The 18,356-nt window shown below is 36.3% G+C and overlaps 3 protein-coding genes across 4 annotated transcripts; 2 read left to right on the top strand and 1 right to left on the bottom strand.

Moving 5' to 3' along the window:
• The first annotated feature begins 240 nt into the window (after positions 1 to 240).
• On the top strand, positions 241 to 3,534 carry LOC130740016 (ADP-ribosylation factor 2). The gene is made up of 7 exons (XM_057592502.1): positions 241 to 424; positions 802 to 977; positions 1,658 to 1,728; positions 1,887 to 2,006; positions 2,684 to 2,802; positions 2,884 to 2,965; positions 3,190 to 3,534. Exons 2-7 carry the CDS (start codon positions 830 to 832, stop codon positions 3,193 to 3,195), a joined length of 546 nt encoding a protein of 181 aa, XP_057448485.1. The 5' UTR covers positions 241 to 424; positions 802 to 829; the 3' UTR covers positions 3,196 to 3,534.
• A 6,736-nt stretch (positions 3,535 to 10,270) lies between these two features.
• LOC130740014 (type 2 DNA topoisomerase 6 subunit B-like) lies at positions 10,271 to 14,910 on the bottom strand. Of its 2 annotated transcripts, XM_057592500.1 has the most exons (12): positions 14,849 to 14,910; positions 14,554 to 14,659; positions 14,091 to 14,171; positions 13,956 to 13,982; positions 13,651 to 13,756; positions 13,483 to 13,558; positions 13,358 to 13,378; positions 12,967 to 13,163; positions 12,068 to 12,212; positions 11,772 to 11,964; positions 11,270 to 11,400; positions 10,273 to 10,907 (listed from the first exon to the last, which is right to left on the bottom strand). In XM_057592500.1, exons 1-12 carry the CDS (start codon positions 14,882 to 14,884, stop codon positions 10,623 to 10,625), a joined length of 1,404 nt encoding a protein of 467 aa, XP_057448483.1. In that variant the 5' UTR covers positions 14,885 to 14,910; the 3' UTR covers positions 10,273 to 10,622. The 2 variants fall into 2 exon arrangements, with proteins under 2 accessions (XP_057448484.1, XP_057448483.1); XM_057592501.1 differs by lacking the exon at positions 13,358 to 13,378 and having other exon boundaries at positions 10,271 to 10,907.
• Positions 14,911 to 16,750: 1,840 nt separating this feature from the next.
• On the top strand, positions 16,751 to 17,634 carry LOC130735740 (uncharacterized). The gene has a single exon (XM_057587642.1). The coding sequence runs from the start codon at positions 16,928 to 16,930 to the stop codon at positions 17,441 to 17,443; it is 516 nt and encodes a 171-aa protein (XP_057443625.1). The 5' UTR covers positions 16,751 to 16,927; the 3' UTR covers positions 17,444 to 17,634.
• Positions 17,635 to 18,356: the final 722 nt, after the last annotated feature.

Here is an 18,356-nt window from a genome sequence, read left to right as displayed (position 1 = left end):
ATTCGCAATAGTTGGGATTCAAACCTCCAACCACTTATTTAAAGAATGAAGTGCTGAACCACTACACTAACCCACTTGGTTTATATAAAACATTTGATTATCAAAGTGATTTACTTATAAATAGAAACATAATGAATATTAAATTAAACTTGCGTAGAAAATAAGTAACATGTTTGAAAAAGTAGCTGAATAAATATTTAGCTTTGGAAGGTTCTAAAGAGAGTCGAGTGAATCTGGGGTGTTTTTCGTTATTTTAAGCAAACCGAAGGAACCAATCCCGGTACCCTTCTCTTCTCTCATAAAATCTATTCTCGTGGACACTTCTCTCTCACCCCCCGTTTCGCCTTGTTGCAAACAAACCGCTCTCTCTCTCTCTCTGCAGTTTCTTCTACCTCCAATCGAAGCTTTCATCTCCAAACGCAAGGTAACCATTTCAAATCTCAGATCCAATCTCTTCATGCAAATTCAATCTCTTCATTCTCTGTCATTTCATCTGAATCTTCTCCGAACGGATCAACCGTTTCAGATCCTTTTTCCTTCTGTCAAAATTTACAGTTGCTTTTATCATTTTCTGTAATTTCATTCAGCGCGATCCGTTTCTGTCGAATCGATTTGCATGCTGCTTTGTTTTTTCTGTTTAGCTTGAGATCTGGTTGAATCTGGTGACATTGACGCGATTTCTGATTTGAGGACATTGTTATGAATAGATTCGATGGAAGAAATTGCATGATTTCATTTGTTTGAATTCTTCTTTGCGTATTTTAATTTTTGATTGAATTCTTGTTTGAATCGTGAAATTAGGTTGGGATCTACAGGCTGGTAAGGAGAAATGGGGCTGACATTCACGAAGCTGTTCAGTCGGCTTTTCGCGAAGAAGGAAATGCGAATCCTCATGGTTGGTCTCGATGCGGCTGGTAAGACCACCATCCTCTACAAACTCAAGCTTGGAGAGATCGTCACCACAATTCCTACCATTGGTAAGTTTCTCGACTCACTTTGCTTTTGTATCATCGTCAATCGTCATTGTTGTTTACCTTTAGGAATATCAATTTGCATTGATTTTCATTGATTTTCATTATTCGTTTGATCCTTCTTCACATCTTATAGAATTATCCTAAGTATTAGCTTAATTATCTAGGACTAACTGGCCTCGACACTCAAGTGCGTTGATCTCGCAATGATCTTTTACGATGGAATGAAATCAACACATTGCTAAATCTTTGGAAAAACCTTTAAAATGAAGTTATGCTGGTAGTACTATGAGATGTTGTTTAATATTTTTCAATTAGGACTCAATGTATGTGGCACATGTCGATCCATGTGCAAATATTCTCCAACTACTATGAGATTACTTTTCACAAACCTTTTTTTTTGTTAGACGTGTGTATTGAATGAGAGAAATGAATTTGGGAACTTCTCATTGCTTGAAACAGAGTATACAAATCAATATATATACATGTCTAAGCTGTCACTACATACAGCTAATTTGTAACTAACTTAGGTGAGTAGTTACAAAATTGATAACTGATTTGCATAACTAACATTTTTAGTGTAGGATGATTGGTTATTGTTGTATCATACATTGCATTATATTGCTCAAATGTTGTAATGCTGTTACATGTATCTGGATGCATTAATTTTATTGTTTTTGTTTTAGGGTTCAATGTGGAGACTGTGGAATACAAGAACATTAGCTTCACTGTTTGGGATGTCGGAGGCCAGGACAAGGTGAAAACTTTGATTCTTATGCTTTCTGAAAAAATTGTGATGTGCAAGATATTTATTGCATTGCCAGTTTCACTTGTCTCTCCCTGCCACACTACTGAACATTACCTGCCAAGGTGTTTTGGTAGTCAGTAGCTGAGTACTTATGTTTTCTTTTACAGATTCGTCCCTTGTGGAGGCACTACTTCCAGAACACTCAGGGTCTTATATTCGTTGTAGACAGCAATGACAGGGACAGAGTTGTTGAGGCCAGAGATGAGTTACATAGGATGTTGAATGAGGTACAGTATTTAATTTAGTTTGTCATTGTATGCTTTGTTTTAATCCTCATATTTGGTGGGAATTTATTCACACAGACCAGGTTTGGGATCAAATTTGGGCCAAACGGAAGGACCTATTAATTAATCAAAACAGAAAGATCTAAGGATCATATTTACCTATGAAGAATGTTCTTTTATGTAGTCTAACTATTCAAAGATTTCTTGTTGAGTTTTGTGGAAAGAATGAACTGCTTTGTTTAAGCTGAAATGTCTGCATGTTGCACTCTGACTTTGTTATTGGTACTTTTTTCTAGAGCATAATATTCACATGCTCAGTCAGTGTCTCATTATTGATGAAGAGGAAATCTATTGAACTTATGATGGAAGAATTTCTTTTCATCATTGCTATTGTTAATCACTCTACTCTGTCTTTGCTTGCATATAACTCTTATTGTATATTGATTTGACTGAGATACATATATCTTTTGGAAGTTGAATGACCAGTTCTTACTGGTCAATCTCTTAGGAAGTTTAGTGCTTTTGATTGAATGGGCGTTTGGGTCAGCTTTAAATCTATCATGTTTACAAGGTTCCTTACAAGAATCATGGATCTCCTTATTAAGCTTTGTCTTTTGACTTCATGTGATGGAATAACTCTGTTTAGAAACCTTAATTTTAATAATTAATTATCTTTCCAGGATGAGCTGAGAGATGCAGTACTGCTTGTGTTTGCCAACAAACAAGATTTACCGAATGCGATGAATGCTGCTGAGATTACTGACAAGCTGGGTCTCCACTCTCTGAGACAGCGCCACTGGTAAACATTTTAATAATGAAGCCATTGTACAGTATTAACAGCTATTCCACAATGATTTAACATGCTCTCTGGCTCTTCCAGGTACATCCAGAGCACCTGTGCAACCTCTGGGGAGGGCCTTTATGAAGGTTTGGACTGGCTTTCCAACAACATAGCCAATAAGGTAGCTCAATTTCTTCTCTCCTTGTGCAAGTGTTGATTTAAGAAACTGCATAGTAAATGAAATGGTAGTTGTAAACATTTTTTTTTTAAAAAAAACATACACATTATTAACGTATTTGTATGCTCCCCTTCCTAGTTCCTAGTTATTTATTAAAAAAAGGAAGAAAGGAAAAACAATCCTGGAATTACTGAGGTGATCTTTTTTCCTGATTTCTATCATTGCAGGCTTAATGCTTTTTTGGGAGTCTTTTGGATCGATTATTCTGGATGCAGGGGTGAATATTATCTAGCTTTTATTTCTCGGTCCTCTTTTGAAACAAACAACTCAAGTCTTTGTTCATCTAATGTGTGGTTTAGGACATCTTGGTGGCTAAAATTGTAATAGGAATTTGTTTCATGGAACGTGTAATGCTTTTGAGCTTTCTATTGGGTTTGGATGCAATGTCCATAGCTACAATTCGATGAACCATTTTACATTTATTATGGTCATTTTAGCTTTCATAAATGAGTATCGGATGGAGATTTTTACTTTGTAAGATACCATAAAGAAAAACACTATATTCACTTCTATTGTCTGACTATGCTGACACTTCTTTTAGTGTGAACTGGTGAAAACTATGTTCACACTCATATTTTCGAAATGGATTGAGTTTCATTAACCTCACGAGCCATTGAACGCCGTATCAGCTTTTTTTTCGCTACATATATTTCTCTTCGCCACCTTAAAAAATATCAACGCGTACATATTCTAGTCCTCCAATTTCCTCACCCCTTGATCCCATCATGAGCCCACGGATCGGAACCTCATTCTTTCTTATCCCTGCACAACCCCTTCACCAATAACCCCACCATGTGAATTCCTCTACCAAAATGATAACAGACACAATCCCTTCATCCTCCATCACTTCACCTAGTGAATTCCTTCATTGCACCCTCGACTACTCCAATCCTGAAGCTTCACTGTTCTTCTCCCTCCTCAGTCACCCCGGGCTAACGATGATGGGGCACAACCCATTCTTCATCCACCGATCGATCAAACAACTGAAACCCTCTACACCATTGGCTACCCATTGTATAATTCAACTGGTCAACAACTTTCACCAACACAAAGTTGGCATAAGTAAGCTCTCTAAACCCTACATATTATTCGCTTTTCCATTTATTTTTGCGCCTAATTTTTTCCATTATTTTATTTTCCATTATTTGTTATTATTAAAATTTTCTCCTTAAACTCAGATTCTTGTTTTAACTTTTGTTGTATTCATTTGATTTAATATCCATTTCAAAAAAAAAAATTAATATCTTTCACTGATCAAGGAAGCATCATACCTAAGGAATATATAGCAGCATGTTTTTAGGAAAATTTGAAATGGAAAATCCAGAACATGAAAATTCTGAGAACGTGGAAGATAATGATAGCAATAAATGGGGGAACGATGATGCTGAACATACTTCTTCGTTGATGCAACAAAAAGAATGGTTCAAGCGCCGAAAAAGAGGAGCAGTTCAAAAGAAGAAGAGAAGACGTAGAATTGGAGCATAATGATATATTATCCAAGAAGCCCTTTGTAGTGTGTGGTCATTAGAAGTTAGAACTGCATCAACAATTTGCTAGTCCACTTGGGCTTGACTATATGAATCTCCAACTTTTTTTTTTCTTTTTGTTTCTTTGATTTTTCATTCAAATACTACATTGGATTTCAATAAGCATAAAAACGAGTGAATCACCATTTTGATCCCTGAGAATGTAAGCGTCGGTCATATTAGTCCCTGGATATCATTAATGGTGAAAAAAATCCCTGAGTTTGTCTCTGTCGGTCATAGTAGTCCCTAACCACGTTAGGCCGTTAGTCCCTGGGACGGAAAAGTGACATGTCACTTTAATTGACACCTTGGCTTGCCCCCGTGTCGTGCCACGTGTCATAAGTTACTTTCCCCCCAAAAATCTTTATTTCACAATGGTCACTGATGACGTGGCACCTCCCCATTGGACCAATATGTGGGCAAATTAGTCCCTGCCAACCTATGATCATAATACGTTGGAGAGTAGAGAGAGCGAGTGTCAGACCATCTTCTTCTTCATTACCCATTGCAGAGAGAAAAGCTTCAACCTTTGAGAGGATTAGGTTGAAAAACCCTGGTTCCCGAGCGGCGGTGAAGTTGGGTGTGTTCGTTGTTGTTGTCTGGTGAAGGACGACGGTCGACGGTGACGAGTTCCACGATGTGTCTTCATCGTTCTTCACGACGTAAAGGTAGGTTTTTGCTTTAAGTTTCATCGTTATTTTCGTCTTCTATTTCTTGGTTTTGTATGTGTTAGTGTTCGAATGGATGTTAGGTTGGTGTTTGTGTAGTGAGATTTTGGGTCTGGTTGTTGGATTTTATTTGGGGTTGGGGTTTATGATGATACATGCTATTATGGGAAAATGAAGAAAAGTTTTGTTTTTTCTATTTGTGTTCTAACCTGCCGTGCTTTGTTGAGTTGATTTGTGGTGGTTTTGATGTTATGTGAAAAACCCCAAATTTTGTACTGAGAAAATTGAAAAAAATTTCATGATATTACTTCTAATTTTGTGTGTCATGCAATGCAGATGATTAATCGCAGGATGACTCTGATTTTGCACCATGGTGGAAATCTAGTGACAAATGTTGAGCCTGATGGTGTTAGTGTGTTGTATGATGGAGGTGAAATGTGTGTGTGGGAAGACATTGATGTGGATACATTCAATGTATTTACGCTGGAAGCATTAGCCAAAGAACACTACTACCACAGCTTTAGCAAAATATGGTTTCGGAATCATGGAGCTGAAGAAGGGATAATGGATCTCATTAAGGTTGAAGGGGATGATTCTATAAGAGGCATGTTCATAGTTGCTAGGAAGAACAACTGGGAGATAGAAGTCTACTTTGAGCATATTATGAATCATGAGCCATTTATTGTGCATGGACCTCCTGATCCAGTGGTGCCTAGTGAAGATGATGATGATTTGGAGATCATACCAAATGCTGAAAATGTTGTAGACCAGAGGGAAGCAAAGTAGCTGATACTGCAAGCAGAGTTCCTGATCTAGTGGTGGCTAGTGATGATGATGATGATGTGGAGATCATACCAAATGTTGAAAATGATCAAAGCATGCATGTGGATAATAATGAAGACAATGAGGACAATGTTGAGCTGATGATGAGTGAACAAATGTTGGCTGATATAGATGCATGTGTTGACAGATTTATGGAAATGGATGATACTGCTAATGGGAAGGGGAAGAAGGGAAGCACAGAGGAGAAGGGGAAGAAGGCAAGCAGAGATGAAAAGGGGAAGAAGCCAAGCACAGATGAAAAGGGGAAGAAGCCAGTCACAAAGGAGAAAGACTTGAAGGGGAAGAAACCAATGGTGGGAAAGAAAAGGTGTAATTCAGAGACTGATACCAGTGAAACACAATCCTATTATGGAAGTGGTTCTGAGAGTTCTGATGATGAAGACAGTGCATATGAGCCAACACATGTGGCAGAGCAGGAGTGGTCATGTGAAGAACATAGTGAGAATTACCATAGTGAAGAGCTAAACAAAAGACATGCCAATCACCATAAACATAACCAATACACAAACAAGACCTCTAAGCATCCTAAGTTCTACATTCTTAAACTTGTTCTGCTCCTCAACCAAGCCAACATTCTTCTCCAGAACTCCTTTTATCGTTCTCAATTCCTCAATCAGACATTCATTTTTCAGCATAACTTCCTTCATAATTGAGAGTTCCTCAAGCATAGCATCATTCTTGACCACAAGCTCCTTCAATAGCATAGAGTCTTCAGCCTTCATACCCAGACCACTGGATTCATCTGTGTCCGCTACATCATCTACCCAGCGAAAAAAATTGCAGTTTGACTCATGGCCCTGTGACATGTGAACTTCAGAAAAAGAGGGATGAGAACAGAGGATGATGAAAATGAGGAAGAAGACCATACCTTGGGTAGATAACAACAATAAAAAGCTTTCCTTGGGTTCGCGTCTGTCCTCGACACCCTTACCTTTGCCTCTTCACCGCATTTGCATCGAGGGTTTCCGCCGTTAATAGATGAGCTACCGCCACCATTTCCCTTCGTGCTTGACCTCTGTTGAACGCGGCCTTTGAAACCCTCACCCATTGTCATGTTCGATTCAACAATAAAGAGCACAGGAATTGCAGTTTGGAGAGAAATCGACAAGGAATTTTGGAGATTCAGAGGATTTGGGGATTTCGATATGGTTCTAGGGTTCACTGATTTGGGAATTTTAAACCCAATTCGAAGGGACTAAAATGATCGATTTAATCCCCTTATAACTTTGTCCTACGTGGCTGAGTCTATGTGTCACTTAACGTTGGTTCCATCCCTAGGACTAACGGCCCAACGTGGTTAGGGACTACTATGACCGACGGAGACAAACTCAGGGATTTTTTTCACCATTAATGATATCCAGGGACTAATATGACCGACGCTTACATTCTCAGGGACCAAAATGGTGATTCACTCCATAAAAACACAATCTAGCAAGTAGCCAGTATTATCTTTTTTTTATCGACTATTTTTAAGCATTAACTACCATTTGGGAGATCAATTGTTTCTTTTTACTTTTATTTCAATGGTTGTGCAAATAGAATACTTGAATTGATGAATGTCTCTGATCTAACGAGAGAAAATGTTGCAAGTTATTAGCAGGTTTGTTTTTAGTACAAAACGTGAAGTGAATCTTCCTATTTCTCATGATAACCATTTTCAGTTTTTAATTTACAATATATTTATATGCAATTGGTCTCATTAGTTATCCAATTTTTTTTAAGAAAGCTGAGACCAGTTGCATATAAATAAATTGTAAATTAAAAACTGAAAAATGGTTCTCAAGAAAAAATAGGAACATTCACTTCACATTTTAGATTGAAATCAAACTGGCCAATTCAAGATTTTCTCTCGTTAAACTAGAGACATTCATTAATTCAAGTATTCTATTTGGAACATCCTGTGAAATACAAGTAAAAGAAACAATCGATCCTCCCAAATGGAAATTAATACTGTACAAATAGTCAATAAACAAAAAAATATTAATACCTCTTAGACTGCTTTCATGCTTATTGAAATCAAATGTAGTTATTAAATGCAAAATCAAAAGAAATACCAAAAAAAAAAACTAATTGGAGAATCATACCATCAAGCCCTAATTGATTCACAATAGTGGAAAATTATTGATGCAGATCTACTAACCATACACTACAGGGGCTTCTTAGATAAATCATCATTTTTCAATTCAACAACTTCTTCATTTGAACAACTCCACTTTCTTAGCGCTTTAACCATTCCTTTTGTTTCACTAGTTGAAGAAGTATGTTCAAAATCATCGTTCTCTCATTTAGTCATATCATTATATTTCACGCTACCAAAATTTTCATGTTCTTTATTTTCATTCCAATTTTTTCTAAAAATATGTTGTTATATATTCATTAGGTCGGGTGCTTTATTGATCAATGGCCGATTTTATAAAATTGAAAAAACAAAGATAAAGCAATCAAAAGAATTCGGGTTTAAGGAGCGAATTTCATACAAAAAATAAATAAAAATGAGGCGCAAAAGGGGGAAAATGATATTTAGGGTTTGGGGAGCTTACTTACACATACCTTATGCCAATGAAGGTTATCGAGTAGTTGAATTATACAATTGAGGTGACTGGTGGTGCATAGGATTTCACTTGGAGGAGATATCGGTGGAGGAAGAAGGGGTTGTACGTCGTCATTGTTTATCTGTGATAATGAATCAGGAGGGAGAAGAATGGAGAAAATTCAAGATTAGAGTAACCAATGATTTGATGGAGGAATTCACTTGGTAGATAGATCAATGGCGGGAGAAGGGGAAGAACAATATAGCTTTATGATTAGGGTTACTGATGCGACAGAGGAAATCTCTTAGTAGAGTGATTGGGGGAAGTAAGAAGGTGTTGTGCTAGGGAAAAGAAAGAATGAGATAACATTGTATAAGTTTGTCAAAGAAGCGGGGGTTTATATATGCTTCCTCATGATGGGTTCAACGGGTTGGAAATTAGAGGATTGGAATAACATACGTGTATACACGTTGGACTTTTGGTGAAGGATATGAATAACATACGTGTATGCACGTTGGACTTCTAGTGAAGGATATGAATAACATACGTGTATACACGTTGGACTTTTGGCGAAGGATTGGAATAACATATGTGTATACACGTTGGATATTCAGTGAGTTGACGTAAAGAACTATATGTGGCAAAAAAATAGCTAAAATGACATCCAATGGCTCGCGTGCTCAGGATTAATATATAATAAATACATTACAGGAATATAAAGGCAATGATCACAATCAATTTAATTTATAAGAACTAGCATCTTAGCCTAGGGGAAAATATTTTTTAATTATTAAAATATAAATTTGTAACTTTTAAATGTAACTTATATTTTAAATTTAAAATAAGTAAATACAATTTTATGTAAACATATTAGAGTGCAAATTGTTCAATTATTGAATTTTAAGATAATTATTCAATTTGAATTTTTTTAATAGTATATTAAGTCTTAAATAAATATTAAAGTTAAATTTATACAAAACTTTTTTTATTACAAAGGAAGGCAATTTTATATATTAAAGTTAAATTTATATAATTTGGAATGGAAATGAATCGTATTCAAATAAATTAAAATTATAAAGATAATAATTTGAATTTATACAAAAATTCTAGGTATAATTAGAAGAAAAGTAGTACAGGGTTTGAATTTAGAATTTCAAAACCAGGGAACAGAATTTAAAATTTAAAAAAGTACTCAATGTTTGTCTTAGGAAAATTTCTCAGATGTTTTTTTGGTACATCGGAAATATAAATTACACCCTCCAAGAATTGATCCTCGGACCTCCCCTACGCAACGCACATGTCAATAAACCCATCTTTAAATAGGTTGTTTGAAGTCAATCAAAGGAGGTGGTAAGGAGAAAAGAGGTGGAAAAATGTTAAAAGGTGATGGTGGAGAGAATGAAAATGGAAGGTCATGGGTATAGGAGCTAGGAAGGAAGAGTAGGACATGGAAAATAAAATAAAAAGAAAAAAAATATTCCTAGAAAATTAAAACTCTCACTAGGAAGTGACAATACCCCAACTAAAATGGGTAGGAAGAAATTGAGGAGGGGGGCCAGTGGGGGGAGGGAGGGATGAAGCGGCGGCGGCGGCTTCTCATGCGTGTTTTGCAGAGAGCAAACCTCCCACCACTGAATTAATGTGAAAAAGATCTCTGAGTAATGAGCGAATGTTATATCCTACTAAAAATATTTCTACAAATCCTCTTATCACTATATAAAGAATATATGACATGAAAAATCAAATACATTTAGTCTTTGGAAACGTAACAAACATTTAAGACTTAGGAGGATCAAATAGGAGGATTTATAATTATTCTATTCAGGACTAAGGAGGATTAAGTAGGAGGGTATACAATTGTTCTACTAAGGGCATTGAAGTATTCACATCCACATAGGTTTTAGCAGCATTCAAACAGTCATGCAATGCTTATAAAATTTCTAACCAATGGTGCATCACAGGAACTGGCAGTATTTGCCAAGTGATGGTAATTTGAAGTATGGACTACGGGCGCAGGAAAACCTTACAACAGTTACAAGTCCAAGGGGCTGGAATGGACTTCTTGAAACGCCACTTCCTGGACATTGTCATCCTCAAAAAGGAAAGGTGCAACTTCATTAGATTTGTGGGCCTTCCTGTCGTTTATCTCTATAACTGAAACAATCCTTTCCTTGATGCAGTTTTCCATAATTTCAGCTCCAACTTCTCGGGACTGTAATCCCAGAAGAGAAAAGCATTCACCCTGGAAATCTAAGTCAGTGGAAGACGAGATTAACCCAGCAATTGTTTTTGCGAGATCAGGGGCATAACTGCGAATCTGCAGAAAGACTAAATATTTAAAATACCACACAGCAAAGTTGGCCAATAGTAAATTAAATAAAAGGCCAATGTGATGATCCAGAGAATTGCAAAACAATCTCGCAACCAGTTACTGATGCACTAATAGTCTAATATATGTGATATATGATGCTATGTTATGTGAGATCTAGAAAGAAAAATGAGGTGTATGAAATGTGGATGTATCAGTATGGTGTCTCAAAATGAGGATGGATGATAAAATGAATACATGAACAAAACGTGTACAAGTCTTGGTTTCAAGAAATACTTTCAACAGTTACTTAGGGCTCACAAACCAAAAAATTGTTTGTGAGAGAGATAGAATGATAGAGATTAATTTACCTGAAGGGCACGAGAACTTAACAAAACCCCGGAATGCTTCATCTTCAGGTCATCCAGTGAAAGTTTAACAGCTCCTTTAACAAGTTTTCTATCAAGTTGAGACATTTTCCTTGGAGCAGGTACCACGGTCTTACCAATATGTCAAGGATATACAAATTACATATAAAACAATAAATTTTAAAATATACATCAGACTTTACAAAGCAAATGTTCACACTTAAATGACATGCATGTAAATAATATGCATGCCATTTACATCAAGTGCAAAATTAACACAGAAGTTTAGAGTTGCACCCTGGTTCTATGAAGTAAAATTAGATATCTATCAATAGAAAAAGCAAACCCCTTGTGATACATCATATCCAGCTATAATTAGAGTAAGAATTGCTGAATCTTCACTTAGAAAAGCATAAAAAGATTGTCCATGATAGAGAACAAATAATAAAAAATGTCTTTAACTGTCTGAGATATAGCAAAAAGGGTCGGTCTAACGCAGGATATTGTTTATGATATGAATGGAGCACTATATCGATATGAGTATCTGAAGGCAAGTTTTCCCATTCTAGTATTGCAAAGCCATCTTTCTCTACTATGCCCCCTAAATGCAGACCGTATCTTTTCCAGCCAATGCCCTTCAATGCCTTCATAGATGATTGAGACATCGTGCATGGGGAAAAGTCCTTGAAATACAAAACCTGATATTAAAATTGTTATCATCCAAATTAGTTAGCAGATAAATAAAATCTAACATATAACAAAACAGGACTGAAGCATAATTCAAGGGACTCGTTGAGGAACCTCTGTTTTATCACCATATTCCCTGAGACACGTAGTGTTCTGAATTGATATGTTACTTAATATTATAACTGCCTCCATCACCAGTTCAGTGTGTAGACGATTTTCAGTACAGCAGACTACCCCGCTCCCAACTTTGAGCGTCTCCCTAACAAATGGTTCAGAAAGTAGATATCATTTCAGAATCCATTAGTGCTATGATTTAAGAATTGAGAGGCCCTTATGCATGCCGTATCTTCCAAGAAAGTAACTATTTTGAGAAGGCTTAGAGAAAGCACGTGAACCAAGTTCTAAATACTCAGTTTTACTTTGATATTTGTATCATTTTTCCTCTATAATTTGTATGCTATGTTCTACAAATCATCTACAAATCACCATTTTAAATTTATCCAATTAATAGTATCATGTTCACATTAAAATTGACTAACAGATGTCAATATTAGATGCTGAAAATTGTCAGGATCATGTATACATCAATGCTTCAGCTACATAACTAACTAAAAGCATCTTTGGTCTTTTGTTGGGAATCTTCAAAACCATGGTGATGAGCGATATTCAAAGCAAATTAAAAACTGAAAACTACTATGCATTACATTCCCTATGTACAAAGTGTAGTAAACCATGGTCTTGAGAGATACCCAAAGAAAATAAAAAACTGAAAACTACTATGCATTACATTGCCTATGTACAAAGTGTGGTAAACAGAGAATTAGAATGTTCAATTGATAAGCAACACATCTCATGCACCATGCGATGAAACCTACACATAATCAAATTGTATAGCAGAATAGAGAAAATATTTTCTTGAGTGACTAACTGCAGGAAAGTAATCAATCTGCTGATTTGACAACAAAAACATTATAAATGATAAATGCAGTGCTGACTTGAGATTGTGAATGTACCAACTTGGGAAGCAAGAATTACACTTGTCACTTAAATTATTTCCATGCTTAAGTACATAGTCTTCGAGGCCTGACATAAGACGTTCAAGATTTGCTGCTGGGATAGATAAGTCGTTGCACATATTTGCAGGAAAAACCTTTTCATATCTTGATCCAAGTACATCACAATCTTCTGCTACTAATTGAATTGCAACATTCTAGACAGAAAATCAAAGTGAATCACTAAAACTGTGTTAGAATCTTAATCAACAATTCAAAAATAAATTTGTATGGTTGCTAGGATGATGTCAGTGATATGGAAATGCAATTTGGCAATCTGAATTGGTAGAACTATTTTTAACATTGGTGGCATATCAAAGCGAAGCACTATAACTATGTCAGTTCAACGTACAGGAATCCTTAGAACTAGCATCTGCAAAATTCAAATAAACAAATAAATAAATAGAGAGAATGTGAAATTTGATGCGTATTGAGAAAGAAAGTCAAGGCACATAGCAAAAGAAAGTCAGCACATACCTTCTGTACAAAGCTATGAATTTCAGCCACCAAGAGATCAAGGCTAATAATAGGAGACAGACAAACTTCAGTACCACTGCAAAATAAGACAATCACAACTATTAAAAAGAAACATAACCAACAAATTGATCTTAAAATTATTGAATGTCAAGCAACTCGCGTGCGTGCCTGAATATAGCACCGTTTTTCATGTCAGAAGGTAGTCTTGTTATTCTGGAGGAACCACTTCCTTTCAGATTTATCTGATAATTATATATCTCTGTATCACTAATGCCTACATTACTCACAGAATGCGATTAGAATCATGATACTGATAACAGTTAAAATGTTAAATTAAACATGGTAGTATAATTACACAACACCAAGGTAGTAAATAAAACATTTGACAAGACTCCACATGGCTGATAAAAACTGAGTTCATGTCAATATGTTCAATGAGATCAAGCACAACCACAATGAGAATATTAACTTACTGGTGGTTTTGATAGAAAGCACCCCATCTGTTTCACAAGCAGGGGAAAAACATGAATAAATAAATGCAAAATGCAAAGTACCCCAAAATGGGGAAAAGCATAAACCCTAATTGTAATCATAAATCGTTGAGTTACCCCAATTGTCAGCAACATCTGTGGAAGAAAACCTCAACTCCTGAAACTCCTCTAAGCAGCTTCCAATGCCAGTATCAGAGACTGCTCACAAAAATTTCAAATATTTTTCAAAACAAAATTAAACAAATCTGCACACTCTTTGACAGAGTAGGAAGCCAATCGCTTCATGGTATCAGAGCCTGGTTCACCATGTGCTTGAGCAGTATTTGAACACAAGACCACTAAGTGAAGCAGGTTATGATACCATGAATAGAACCACTTGGCCCAATGCAGATTTTGTTCATTCTATTGAAAATCTATAGTTTTAACCCGAATCACCTAAGTGAGCAAGCAAACGACACCGTTTTACATAATAACAGTTTTTTTGTTAATCAAAGCTAATTAAGGTATGTTTATTTATTAATTAATTAATTGTAAATTAAAATAATAAGAATTAATTAGCGCGCGAACGGGAGAGGCTTACTTGAAATTCGGAGAGAGGGAAGCGAAGATGAAGAGCGAGTGAGAATGACGGAGAGTCTGCAAATCTGCTCCGATAATCGGCATCTCCGGTATGCTAAGGAAATCAACTGCAATCGAAGATTCACATCACATACATAACATAAGCGAATTGATCAAAATCTGGAGAAAACGAATTTGAATAATTTTGCTGTAAATAGAAAACGAAACTCGCATTCACACAATATAGATGTGAAAGATTTGATCTAGGAAGAGAAGAAGAAGAAGAAGAAGAAGAAGAAGAAGAAGAAGAAGCTCACGTGTAAGCAGAGTTTCTGAACCGAAGAGAACTCCATTTCAGAATCGGAGAAGTGTTGAAACTTTCGCGGGTAGAAAGTGATGAGAAACAGTTTTGAAAATCAAAATTTATAGTAAGGGCCCATGGTGTGACCCGACGAACAGGCCCATCAACGTGTTCATGGGCTTCAGTCTGATCCATAAGCAAAAAGGCCCATAATGTTTTTTTTTTCTTTTCATGTGATGCAGAATCCAAAATTAATAAATGTGTCACAAATTGTAGATGCTAAAAAGTGCTAGGGGTCCCAAAAAAGTGCTTTTTTTCAGACGTGAAGCTAAAATTTCTGACTTCTTGCACTCACAAAGACAAGCAAGTATGAAATCCTTTTGCAGTTGCTGCTGCTGACATTGCTTTGGATGGCGACACTCCTTCTTTTTTGGTTTTAGTTTTAGGAAAATATAATTATAGCCGGCAGATATGAGATTAATACTGTCAACACTTTGAGATCGCATTAGTAGGTAAGTCTCTCACAACATATTATTCTCCATACAATGTAAAATGATCGAGCTCGCAACAAAATCCTTAACTGCGACATATCTTGTGGGTGCGACGCTGCTTCTGTGACGGAATCCATGCCCCGTAATATTAAGGTCATTTACATTTATCAGCTGTCTAAGGTTAAGAACATTATACTATCCTAAGGAAGGCAAATTATAGTGGGTTTAAAATTTAAATAGCCAGAAAAAATTGTTTTTGGCCAATTTTTAAATTAATCAAAACTAAGTCCTAGGTGGAGGAAGAGTTTGATGGCTGCAAGATACTTAATTAATTTACTCTACTTTTTTTGGTTGACTGTTAATTTGATATATTTTCAGATCCTGTTTAAGTTCTACAAGCTAGTACTCTCTTGCAAGAACTCACATGATGCCAGTCATTGGCATCGCTGGATGAAATAGAACAAACCACTTTGCTCTGATGCTTATATTCTCTCATTGCTGGAAGTGGAATTATTCCATTTTTATGCACCCCTTGCTACCTTGCTAAATGCATCTATCTAATCCGAATAAAGGGGGAAAATGTCACTATAATCTCAACAAAAAAGGGAAGGAAATTAATATGAATACCAACTTAACACTCACAAGCAGATTCCCTCTTTCAAAAGGAATAAAGGGGCAAGCAAAGAAGCAGGGTGACCCCATTTAGCAGATAAGAATACATTTCTCTTGGAATTGTCAGTGCTTGATACTTTTGCGCAGATCCCAATATTAATTCTACACTGATCTCTCTCTGACTCAGTTCCTACCCTTTCACAGATTTCAAAGAAATCCTTGACCAGGTGCCTCCTAGTCCTAACATACATCAGATTATTGAAACACAACATGCCAGCTGCTCAAATTTGGATCTACATATATTCATGTTTGTAAATTCATTCAGAAATTACGGTGAAACCAAAATTATGGTAGACTGAAGCAACTTTTTTTGTTGTACTGTGCTTTTCGAATGAGTTTACAAACATGCATATGTAAAGGATAACCTATCATTACTAGAGCATGACTACTGCCTTGCATAACTAAACAATTCATAAAATGTCTTCCCAACTATATAATTTGCTACATGTAAAGTAACACTCCCTAATAAACAAAATATCATTTTTAATTCTTTCCTTTGGAATGTAATGTACATTAGTGATGTCTCATTCTAATGATTATCAGTGGGAACACCCCCAGTAAACAAAAGCTGCAATTTCATGGGGCCTTGAGGGTGTTGTTGTGTCCTGTTGTCCAAGATCTTGCTTTCTCTTCTAACAAAGCAATCACCTCACAGGAGCCAATGAGTAAAGTGCACAAAGGAATATCTTTAGTTTCCTTTCTTTATTAAAGCAAGTTCCCCCTCTTCTCTTTTTTCAAATTTAAAACATCCTATTTAGCCTAGCCTCTTCTCATAGCTAAATCTACTTGAGTGCTTGAGGAGTTTATCTAAATCTACCTTGGTCTGCACTCAAAGAACAAGTGCTTCCTCAAGCCTCAACATCAAAAGCACTTAACCTCACAAATCTTTTAACCCCTCAACTCAATTTCTCTTCTCTCAAGTGATTCTGAAGATGTCTTTACAGCTTCAACCACTGCCTCAGCAACAGCAACAGCAACAGCAGCCTGTCCAGGTCTACCCTACCAGTGTTACATACCAGTCACCTCCCCACCATTCAAATGGTTCTTTTGGGTCAGTGTTTGTTGTCCTGGCCATAATAATAGTCATTTCTGCTGTTGCTTGTTTTCTTGGAAGGCTTTGCAGCCGGCGCGGCGGAGGTGGGAAACATGCTAAGCAGCAAAAGCAGCCAAACCAGCACAACATGCGTCCAAAAGAAGTGGATATTGAATTTGGGTTTGACAAGAAGATTGCAGCTTCCAAGCCTATTAATGGACATGGATCAGGTAGAGTGCACAAGCCAATTTCTCATGCTGACATGCAAAGCTTTGAAGGTAGAGTACACAAGCCAATTTCTCATGCTGACATGAAAAGCTTTGAAGGTAGATCACACAAGCCAATTTCTCATGCTGATATGCAAAGCTTTGAAATGAGGCTTGGCCCTCAAGGAAAGATGAGACCAAGTGCATAATGGGAGCATAAAGAGTAACATTATGTCGACATAGCCATCTTATGGCAACCATGCCACTACTATACCATTGTGTTTCTGTTTATCTTCTCTGTTTTTCAGTCTTAGATTTCGAACTGCAAGATGAAATGTATAATTATATTCTCCCTATTCTTAATGTCAAAACCAAGGCTTTGGCTTATTTTCTTCTTAAATATTATCCTTAGCTTTTTCCTCGCTGCCCCAATTTCCTATTGACGTACAAGGCTAAGCACAAAACAAACGGCTAAGCTGCACCAAATCGAAGCTACGCGATAATCTGACCGCATATCCCCCTCATGTAAGAGAAGCGAACTTTTATTTAAAAGAAGAGATTATAAGGATTGAATTTTACACCACATAACCATGTAGTACTTGACAATATATCATAAACAAACTAATTCAGAAGTTTAAACTTGTGGCTTTAAACACAAACTGTTTTATATCGAATAATTTGGAATAGCCTCCATTTCACTTTCATGCCTACCCTAACATAACCTCTATTCCAAGCCATGGGTGAAACTATATTTCAGGACATTCTGTGTTAATGCCTACCCTAACATAAACTGCTTCAACGTGTTCAGGGTGCAAGCAGAAGTGAATCAGATTGGTAGGATAGATTCTCTTTATTAACTTTTGATTAGCAGAGGCAAGGGGTAACATGTTAATATGTTATTGATGACAAAAAGTAGTTCTTCAATTAAAGAAAGTATTTGATGAGCAAGGAAGTCCTCCGCAAAGTTTTTACACCATCCGAAATGAAAATTTCAGTTACTGGTGAGAAATAAAGGACTAGAAACATGAAATATCAGCAAACACATCATTCTGATAAATTGATAGATCATTTGTTTTCTAATGATTTGGTTGTGGTTATTGTCTACAAACCCCACATGCATTC

The sequence above is a fragment of the Lotus japonicus genome, chromosome 2, assembly GCF_012489685.1.
Source record: "Lotus japonicus ecotype B-129 chromosome 2, LjGifu_v1.2".
Lineage (NCBI taxonomy): Eukaryota > Viridiplantae > Streptophyta > Magnoliopsida > Fabales > Fabaceae > Lotus > Lotus japonicus.
This window is presented reverse-complemented; position numbering and strand designations above follow the sequence as displayed.